General features: G+C 43.2%; 1 protein-coding gene across 1 annotated transcript; it reads right to left on the bottom strand.

The window, feature by feature from the left end:
* Nucleotides 1-445: 445 nt before the first annotated feature.
* On the bottom strand, nucleotides 446-6161 carry LOC130189390 (tyrosinase-like). The gene is made up of 5 exons (XM_056408214.1): nucleotides 5274-6161; nucleotides 3770-3986; nucleotides 2919-3066; nucleotides 2662-2843; nucleotides 446-1600 (listed from the first exon to the last, which is right to left on the bottom strand). Exons 1-5 carry the CDS (start codon nucleotides 6096-6098, stop codon nucleotides 1335-1337), a joined length of 1638 nt encoding a protein of 545 aa, XP_056264189.1. The 5' UTR covers nucleotides 6099-6161; the 3' UTR covers nucleotides 446-1334.
* Between the last annotated feature and the right edge of the window lie 4685 nt (nucleotides 6162-10846).

Raw genomic sequence — 10846 nt, forward strand, 5'->3', positions numbered from 1 at the left:
CTTTCCAAGTTAGGATGTTGATCCACCATGCATCTTTGACTTTTTGCAAATGTCATAAAGTTTTCTTTAACTGCCATAAGTTTAAGATTAGAATATTAAAATACATCCCGAAGCTGGAGATGTATCAGATCTCGACATCTATACGCAGACACTTCTCACCTTTTTTCTTCTCTTAACAGAAGCCGGGGCTCACACCACTCACACATTAATCAATTTAAATGTTAATTAAAAATGCGGTTCAGTCAACTCCCACGCAAAGATAATAAAAGAAAGTTCCCCCCGAGGCGTTGGTACATTCATCTGATGAGTTTGTGTTTTGAAGGTAATTAGATGAATCCGTGTTAACCACAGAGAATAACCGCGGAAAGTAATTGTGAAACATTTCCATGACAGAAATCGTGACAAGCAGACGCGACGTCTGAAGTGAACAACAACGTGCGCGTGGTGGGTGGAACATGATTGCTTTATTCACGTGCAGCTTAACCTTTTAAACCCCAGCTCATTTTTGTAGGCCTCGAAAAAAACAACCAAACTAAAAAACGGGTGTATTTCCTTTTCTACCATTATTATTATTATGGCTATTTGAATAATTTGTGGTGTTATAATCAAAGTAAACACTTGTGAGAATACTCCATTTGTGTGAATATCAGCCTTTATACAGTGGGTACTGAAAGTATTCAGACCCCTTTAAAATGTTCACTCTCTGTTTCATTGCAGCCATTTGCTAAAATCAAAAAAGTTCATTTTATTTCTCATTAATGTTCACTCGGAGCCCCATCTCGACAGAAAAAAACAAATGTAGACATTTTTGCAAATTTATAAAAAAAGAAAAACTGAAATATCACATGGTCATAAGTCTTCAGACGCTCATATTTAACTCACATGCTGTCCATTTCTTCTGTTCCTCCTTGAGATGAGTCTACTTCATTGGAGTCCAGCTGTGTTTAATTAAACTGATTGGACTTGTGCACTTAAGTAAACGTGCTGAGTGGGCTGACCAAATTATGGTTATATTTTAATAATTCTTTTAGTTGGTGTTTGAGTTGTGTTGAAATACCTTTTCTAACTATTGTATCCCAAGTTAAAACATCAATATATTTGCTATTTTGTATTGTAATGTTTTACACAGTTTAACCATAATGTGTCAATTCCTCCCCCCCCTCCATTTGAGGAGCAAGGTTAACCCATTTAAAAATGGCCACATGCACAGTTGTACTATAATACAGTTTAAATAGATTGCCCAAAACATAGATTACAGACTCTTTACAAAGTGTCAATACCGTATAATTCACAGTGCTCTGATGTTTAAATCCAGAGAGGAGCCGGCGGGGCCGTCACATAGTTGTTTGGTAGTTACGGCCTTTGCTTTCCTCCGTGTCATCGCTGCCGATAAGCGGCTGTCTCTCCGGGGGGGCAAAGAAGTATTTCCACATGTTGGCGCTCAGCCACGTCGACACTCCGTATCGCCGCTTAGCGGTCAGCACGGCGGCGGCCGTGGTCACCGCGGCAATTCCTCCACAGAGCCCCGCAAGCAGCAGCCAGGGCCACGCGCCCTGCAGGGCCTCCAGGTACGGACGCATGGACTCGGCTAGCCTCTGGTCTGGAGACGGAAGATGGAAGCGGTCACAGAAAATGAGGTAAAATAAAACAAGATGGTGGACAACCTAAATCTACATGTGATGGACTTGTGAGTCTTTCATGCACTTTACAATTAAGCTGAAATAGATTCCACAGATATATTTCTGAAGATGCAGAGGAAGAATAAAAAAACAGCGATAACGTCTGTTTTTCGCAAACAAATTTGCTAAAAAAATATATACATAGTGGAGAAACTTTGTGAAAAGGGACAAGCCAGGATTACATTTCATATGCAAATTGTATGTCACTCATTCATAAATCTCTAGGGAAACAGAAATGTGCTTTTAAAGCATTTTTACACTCACTTGAGTTTATTTTTAACTTTTTGCCTTTTTAAAAAGAAGTGTTAATGCATTAAATTAAATATAAAAACGCCTGTGATGGTCGATTAGAGAACATGAAACATGCCCGATAATAATGTTGCACACTGTACTAAAAAGGTACTTCGGAACATGAGAAACTATACGATTCAGCATCTTTTTCATATCGATTCTGTTATTGCAAGTATCGGGTATCATGATATTTCTTACAGGTGTCGTATCAAAGTTATAATGTTGGTATCGTGACAACCCTACCCGATAGTGGCTCTAATTGAGACTCCGCCCACTCCTCCTCCCCACCGCCATCTGCCTGATGGATCGTGGAGGTCTCCATCGTGGAATATGCCTACTACGAACTATTCATACACTCTGTCATATTCATTGAATGTATTTTAACTCTAAATCTGTCATTCTGGTCACATTACATCTATTGTTCTGTCCATCCTGGAGAGGGATCCTCCTCTGTTGCTCTCCTGAAGGTTTCTTCCTTTTTTTCCCCCTGAAGGGTTATTTGGGAGTTTTTCCTGATCCGATGTGAGGTTTTGGGGCAGGGATGTCTATGTGTACAGATTGTAAAGCACTCCGAGACTAATTTGTAATTTGTGAAATTGGGCTATACAAATAAACTGAATTGAAAAACTGAATTAAAGTGGAAGATGAAAAGAAAGAAAGAAAGAAAATCCATATTTCTAAAAAAACTTACTAGCATCAAGCAGATGTGAATATTCATATCCCAGAGCCTTGCTGGAGATGAAGAAGTCTCTGTTGGTGTGGAGGGGCAGGAAGGGCACCATGTGGTACTCGCCGTTGTGCCCGATGGGAGCGTCAGAGTCCGGGTACTGAGCCGGAGATGGTCTGTGCCTCCTCAGCCACTGCTCGTAAAGGCTTTCATCGAGGAGGAAGACAATGTGAAGCGAATGTGTACGTTCACTCAGATTATAGAATGTGTGTGTGTGTCACCTGTCAACAAAAGCATGGTGGAGAAGGAATATGGGGTCATTAGCTGAGCCCTGCACTGAGGACATGGATCCATTCATGAACACGTGCAGAGCAGCGTGCATGCCCCTGTGAGAACTGTTTCCTATCCCGGTCCGAGGATCCCCGAATCCTGGGAAATGATGTCATGAGCTTTGAGAAAGGCGTCGAGCAGCATGCGGCGTTCAGGACAACGTAAGCTTGTTGTTGTGAAATGAGATATTGTCTCAGAAAATGTTCATTTAAAACGGCGTTGAGTCTTAGTTTAGTAGGAGATGAAACAAACAAATACAGATGTTTTAACATTGAATAACACGGGGAGAGCAGCTGTGCAGTGAAGAGCTGTGTGTGTGCGTATGTGTGTGTACGTGTTTGTGTGTGTGAGTGTGTGCGTGTGTGTCTGTGTGTGTGCCTATTTGTGTATTTGTGTGTATGTGTGTGTGCGTGCATTTGTGTGTGCGTTTTTGCGTGAGTGTGTGTGCCTGTGTTTGTATGTATATGTGTATAAGTGCGTGTGCATGAGTGTGCGTGTATATGTGGATGTGTGCGTGAGTGTGCGTGTATGTTTGTTTGAGTGTGTGTGTGCATGAGTGTGTGTGTGTGCATGAGTGTGTGTGTGTGTATGTTTGTTTGAGTGCATATGTGCATGTGTGCATGAGTGTGTATGCGTGTGTTTGTGTGTGAATGTGTGTGTGTGTATGTGTGTGTGTGTGTGTGTTTGTTTGAGTGTGCGTCTGTGTGTGTGTGTTTGTTTGAGTGTGCGTGTGTGTATGCGTGTGTGTGCGTCCGTCCGTGTGTATGTTTGTTTGAGTGTGTGTGTGTGTGTGTCACCTGACCTTCCAGCGTGTTCCTGAAGCTCATGTTGGCCCCGCGGTCCACCGCTCCGGTGTCGTAGTCGCTCAGACTGAGAGTGAACTCCACCTCCGCTGAAGTTGGTAATCGTTCAACCAGGTGACGGTTGTGGTTGCCAGGGTTACGACGCAGCGGGCCTTCTCCCCCGGCATCGCACAACACACCTCTGTCGTTGTAGTCCTCTGCTCGGGAGCACAGCGCCTGTCGATGGAGGCGCACAGCCGACTGAACCGCGGCAACAAAGGCAGCGTGTCGCCGCACGGGGTTTATTGTCGCTTTAAATAGTTTACACTGAGTTTGAAAATGTCTCCGCTATTATTATTATATTGCTGTTACATCTACTATGTTAGGTGAATTCATGACAATTATCTTGATCAAAACACATATGTTGACTCAAGCAGATAAAGGTTGTTAATTCTTTATTTAACCGCAAGCCAACATTTTGTTTTGTTGTTGTTGTTGTTGCTGCAAGACCACGGACAGCCACTTGATGACATTTCTTAGGGAGGGCTGTATGTATGAAGGGAAAAGTTGATATAAGCTGTGATAATGAATAAATAGGCATACTTACTTTTTAGTATTATTGATCCACATGATAAATGTACTTAAAGGGACAGTTCATCCCCCAAAATCATAATAACACACTTTTCCTCTTAACTGAAATATCATGTATCCATCTATATTATTTTGTCGTGAGTCGCCGATAGTTTTGAAGATATTGTCCGTCTGCTCTTTTCCTTCAATATATTGGGACAACATGACATTCGGCTTTTAAAAAAATTACATTTGAAAAACTAAACAGCGATATCTATTCCAGAAATCGTTACTCAAAAATAATCAACTCAAGCAGCTAAAGGATCAAATGTACTTAAAATGTGTCTATATCCATGTTGTTGTGTTCGTCTTTGGTTTATTTGATAAGGGACACTGCACATTGATAAAAGTATTTCTGTAAATGTGCCAGAATTATTAGCCAAGAGGCTATTTTTCATCTGTAGTCTCGAGAGGCGGATGTCAAAGATGTATCATTTCAAATAGGCCAGTGATCCAGCATCTCTATACATTTTAATTCCCCTGTATTTATTTATGTTTCGGTAAAAGTTGTGAATGTGTAAAGATGATAAAGGCCTCAGAACTGAATCTTACTCAAAGAATGAACGGTCATTCCTCTCCACATATATCGATAAATATCTTTATATCTACATATATATATATATAGATATATATCTTTATATATATATATATATCTCTTTATATATATATATTTATATCTACATACTGTATATATATATATATCTACATATATATAGATCTACATATATATATCTTTATATCTTTATATCTACATATATATATATACATATATCTTTATATATATATATATATATCTATATATATGAGAGAGAGAGGGGTATATATTACTGCAGGTCATGAGTAAAGAAAAGTGAAGGCATGGCCCATTTGAGTTTGACTTGATGTGTGTGTTACCCTCCAAGAAGAGAAGACCGAGCCCGGGCTGAGAAGACCTGGCTCCTGGGGGCTCCGGGCCCCCATCAGCTCGTCCGTGCACACGTCACACCCCTGGGCATCCCTCCAGTCCCAGTACGGGATGCTGAAGCTCGCGTCTCCACTCAGCTTCCTGATCTCGTGCTCCCAGTGCAGCAGGTACACGCGGTGCCATGGGAGGAACGCAGGCCCCCAGTGGGCAAAGTCCACATCGGTCCACACGTTCCCGGGCCCGCCCAACAGCGCGTTCCGGGACACGTAGTAATGCATCCACACAAACACATCGTACGAAGACACGTCCGCGAACATCGGGTTGGAGCCGTTCTCCATCTCCCGGTAGGTCCCGGTGGCCACCACGTAGTCGCTGCTGGTCGTCTGCTTGGCCAAGTTCAGGTAGGACACCAGCCGCATCCTCTCGGCTCTGGAAAGGTGGAATATGTTCCTCCTGATGGACTCTCTCTTCTCGTTGCAGTTCACCCCAAAGTAGCCAAACGCACAGTCCGCGCAGTTGAAACCCATAAAGTTGCCCGCGCACTGGCACGTTCGGTTGTAGAACACCAGGGGCCACTTCTCCCTGTCGTCCAAGCCGGAGAAGGGGTACTGCAGTCCGTCGGGCTGGCCCGGAACCTCCACATCTGTGCAGAAGCCGCGGCCCGAGCTGGCTCCGCAGGGAGAACCGTCTCCTTCCCACGGCGGGCAGCACTCCTTTGCGCGCAGGGCGTCTCGGGTGGCACAGAGACGGGGGAACTGTTGATAGGAGGGTGGGAAAAAACACAGCGCGCAATAAATGGCTGTAAGTTGCCACATTATATATTCAGCAATGGCGCAGCCTCGACTTCGGAGGCCGGAGAAAGTTCACACGAATGCGCAAAGTTGAAGAGGCCCGAGCTCTTGAATCGAAGGGGCTTAAATTCATTCTTTGGAGTTTACCCCTCCTCTTTGTGGAGAGTCACATGCCGTGTAAACCCTCCGGGAGAAGCTTAGCCCACGAGTATAAAGTCAAACATCCCAAGACTGCAGACAAACTCTGGGAGGAAGAAAGAAAGAAGAAGGAGTCACTCAATCGAATATTCTGCAGGAAACACTTCCAAGGTGATTTGGAGGACCAGTGAAAGTTAAATGTCTACTTTACTTTATTAAATTGTATAATGATACAATTTTGTTTTGAGTGATGTATTTTAGTGGCATTATTATAAAAGGCATGTGTTACACGAGGGCCCCACAATATGTATGGAACTCTTTGAAAGTGATATTTAGAGAGCAGCAAACAAATCCCCACCAGATGGCGCCATGCCACTACTTCCAATACCCATCTCTCTTTTGGACCGACCACCAGGGCTACCTTCACTTCCTCTGTCTGCAGGCAATCAAACAAAAATCAGACTTTTATATGCAGAAGTTCATAAATGTGGCTCCTGATAATGAATCCTCGTGTAGAAACATCTTATAACAAACATTTTACCTCCCTTAGATTCTCCAAACATCCTCTTAAAATAATGTTGTTACGACTTCTCCACCTTAATAGTAGTATTCATCCTGCCTGCTTAATGAACTCTCCTGTAATTCCAGATCCTGTAATCCTCACCTGATTGTCTCATTCCCTTCACCTGGTCCTCATTCCCTTCACCTGATTGTCTCATTCCCTTCACCTGGTCCTCATTCCCTCCACCTGATTGTCTCATTCCCTTCACTTGGTCCTCATTCGCTTCACCTGATTGTCTCATTCCCTTCACTTGGTCCTCATTCCCTTCACCTGATTGTCTCATTCCCTTCACCTGGTCCTCATTCCCTCCACCTGATTGTCTCATTCCCTTCACTTGGTCCTCATTCGCTTCACCTGATTGTCTCATTCCCTCCACCTGATTGTCTCATTCCCTTCACTTGGTCCTCATTCCCTTCACCTGATTGTCTCATTCCCTTCACCTGGTCCTCATTCGCTTCACCTGATTGTCTCATTCCCTTCACCTGGTCCTCATTCGCTTCACCTGATTGTCTCATTCCCTTCAACTGGTCCTCATTCCCTCCACCTGATTGTCTCATTCCCTTCACTTGGTCCTCATTCCCTTCACCTGATTGTCTCATTCCTTTCACTTGGTCCTCATTCCCTTCACCTGATTGTCTCATTCCCCTCACCTGGTCCTCATTCGCTTCACCTGATTGTCTCATTCCCTTCACCTGGTCCTCATTCGCTTCACCTGATTGTCTCATTCCCTTCACCTGGTCCTCATTCGCTTCACCTGATTGTCTCATTCCCTTCACCTGGTCCTCATTTCCTTCACCTGATTGTCTCATTCCCTTCACCTGGTCCTCACGCCCTCCTCACCTGCAGCCCATCTCCTCATTAATTCAATTCAATTCAGTTTATTTGTATAGCCCAATTTCACAAATTACAAATTTGTCTCGGAGTGCTTTACAATCTGTACACATAGACATCCCTGCCCCAAAACCTCACATCGGACCAGGAAAAACTGCCAAATAACCCTTCAGGGGGAAAAAAAGGGAAGAAACCTGCAGGAGAGCAACAGAGGAGGATCCCTCTCCAGGATGGACAGGTGCAATAGATGTCATGTGACCAGAAGGACAGATTTAGAGTTAAAATACATTCAATGAATATGACAGAGTGTATGAATAGTTCATAGTAGGCATATTCCATGATGGAGACCTCCACGATCCATCAGGCAGATGGCGGTGGGGAGGAGGAGGGCGGAGTCTCAACAGTGGGCGGAGTCTCAACAGGACAGTGGCGTGGTCGGTAGCAGGAATTCCACGACCCAGACCTCGATGATCCATCAGGCAGATAGGATCTATGCCGTCTCATAGGGTCCGATGACCCCATGAGACGTGAAGTCAAAAGGACTCCGGGAGAAAGCAGAGTTAGTAACGTGTGATTGAGAGATGAAAATTCATCCTTAAGGAGAGAAAAAGAGGAGATAGGTACTCAGTGCATCCTAAAACGTCCCCCGGCAGCTATAAGCCTATAGCAGCATATCAAGGGGCTGGACCAGGTGAACCTGATTCAGCCCTAACTATAAGCTCTGTCAAAGAGGAAGGTCTTAAGTCTACTCTTAAACGAGGTGACTGTGTCTGCCTCCCGGACTGAAATTGGAAGCTGGTTCCATAAAAGAGGAGCTTGATAACTAAAGGCTCTGGCTCCCATTCTACTTTTTAAGACTCTAGGAACTACAAGTAGTCCCGCATTTAGTGAGCGTAGCTCTCTAGTGGGGCAATATGGTACTACAAGCTCCTTAAGATATGATGGTGCATCACCAATCAAGGCTTTGTATGTTAAGAGAAGAATTTTAAAAGTGATTCTTGATTTTACTGGGAGCCAGTGCAGAGCAGCTAGTGCAGGAGTGATGTGATCTCTTTTCTTAGTTTTAGTGAGAACACGAGCTGCAGCATTCTGGATCAACTGAAGGGACCTAAGAGATTTATTAGAGCAGCCTGATAATAAGGAGTTGCAGTAATCCAGTCTCGAAGTAACGAACGTGAACCAATTTTTCTGCATCTTTTTGAGACAAGATGTGCCTTTGAAATATTACGTAGATGAAAGAATGCAGTCCTTGAGATTTGCTTTACGTGGGAGTTAAAGGACAAGTCCCGATCAAAGATAACGCCAAGATTCTTTACAGTGGTGTTGGATGCCAGGGCAATGCCGTCTACAGAATCCACATCACCAGATAATTGATCTCTGAGGTGCTCAGGGCCGATTAAAATTACTTCGGTTTTGTCTGAGTTTAACATCAAGAAGTTGCAGGTCATCCATGTTTTTATGTCTTTAAGACATGCTTGAATTTATTTATTAGCCCCTCACTATTTAGCTCCCTCACTTCCACTTGTCCTCTGCCAGATTGTCTTGTGTGTTATTGCCGAGCTTGCCAGTGTATTCTAATAATCAGTCTGTTCTGACCCTGAACATTTTGCCTACCACCTTTTCGAATTTCTTGCCCTATTGGAGTTGACCACCTGGTTTTGACCCTCCTTGAAAAGACGAGTAAAGATCCTCTTTTTGCATTTCCTGTTTCCGAGTTGTGCTTTCGGGTTAAAATACCTGTAATCCTTACAATATGTGTCACACTTCTTAGCCTGCGAAATATTCACAATAATAATATAATGCTCACTGCATTCCCTAACCTGGCCATGAGTTGTTGGTTATTGGTATCAAATCAAGATATGCATGTGTTTGAGAGAATACGTTGTATTCATACCTCTTCATCAGATTCTCCCATGTCCAATTTAAAGACCTTTTGGTTTGGTAACACTGACAATTCTGGCATTTTAAATGTTTTTGATGAAACTAACTGGGTCCCATGATGAGCTGTAAAGAAACGGGCAGATATAAAATACACTTTCGATACAAGAAATACAAGACAGACCTTTTTATATGTGGAGTCATTCTGACCTACGAGGCAAGAGAGGGAACGAGCTGCAATCGAGGAGCATTAAATATGTTATTTCCTGGACATTATCAAAACTAACAGACTTTAATGACGAAGTGAATAGTGAGAATTCATGAAGCATAAAGGGGAAGATAATAAAATATCATTTCAAATGGAGGCAAACTGACCTCCAGCAAGAAGGTGCAGCCACAAGACAAATCATGCATGATGCCAAGAGACATCGGATGAAGTGGCCACTGTAAAGCAGGAGAGGAACTCTAGGAGGAAACTGGAGGTTAAATTTAACTTTCCAGTTGAAGGGAATTATCTCGTTTCAGTGTCTGATTAATTATTAATCGATCATTTCGAGCCGCTTATCAGACTGATGCTAAAAATGTTGAACGCGAGAGGGATTGGGGTCATCAATAATTTAAAAGTTTAAGAGAACAAAAAAAATATGCTTAACGTGTGGCAAAAAAAAATTTGTATTAAAAAAAACCGCAACTATTTGGTGCTTTTAACTTTGTGTATATGTCACCAAGGATGTAACATCTTATCTTTTCTACAGCGATGCTCATTTAGTCACTGTTGATGCTCTCCGCTGTTTTTCTGGAGGAGGAGGAGGAGGTGGAGAGAAAAAAGGGAGGGGGGGATGGAGGAGAGGGGGCGCGTGCGTCAGTAAGTCAAACATGTTCCAATAACGAGCTATATTATCTGCAGCTATTTGCAGTTTCCTGTAACCAGGCGGCGGCAGGCTCCTCGGCTCGAGCACAAAGAAGCGCGACGCCGTTTTCTCTCGCTGCTTCTGTTCTGTGAGGGAAACGGTCTCGAAGGGGGATGGCAGCTGCACGGCTGCTGCCAGAGAACAGGTCGGTGAAGTTATCTCGGTGGTTTGATGCCCTTGGCATAATTAATTAATTGAGAATGAGGTTTTTTTACGCGGGTTGTTAATTCTTTTATTTAACCGCAAGCCTTAATGTCGTTTTGTTATTGTTGTTGAAAGATGACAACATCTTTTCAACACCACGGACAGCCACTTGATGACATTTTATTTTTTAGGGAGGGCTGTATGTATGAAGGGAAAGGTTGATATAAGCTGTGATAATGAATAAATAGGCATACTTATACTTTTTTTGTTTTTTGTTCCACATGATAAATGTACTTAAAGGGACAGTT

This window comes from Pseudoliparis swirei, chromosome 3, assembly GCF_029220125.1.
Source record: "Pseudoliparis swirei isolate HS2019 ecotype Mariana Trench chromosome 3, NWPU_hadal_v1, whole genome shotgun sequence".
NCBI lineage: Eukaryota > Metazoa > Chordata > Actinopteri > Perciformes > Liparidae > Pseudoliparis > Pseudoliparis swirei.

What these genes read in the sequence shown, in the direction of transcription:
- LOC130189390 (XM_056408214.1), bottom strand. Translation starts at nt 6,098, where the DNA reads ATGTGGCAACTTACAGCCATTTATTGCGCGCTGTGTTTTTTCCCACCC. An exon ending in CGGTCTTCTCTTCTTGGAGG is followed by an intron (nt 3,987 to 5,273) that starts GTAACACACACA and finishes CTCCATCGACAG; the next exon opens with GCGCTGTGCTCCCGAGCAGA. An exon ending in TTCACATCTGCTTGATGCTA is followed by an intron (nt 1,601 to 2,661) that starts GTAAGTTTTTTT and finishes TTCCGTCTCCAG; the next exon opens with ACCAGAGGCTAGCCGAGTCC.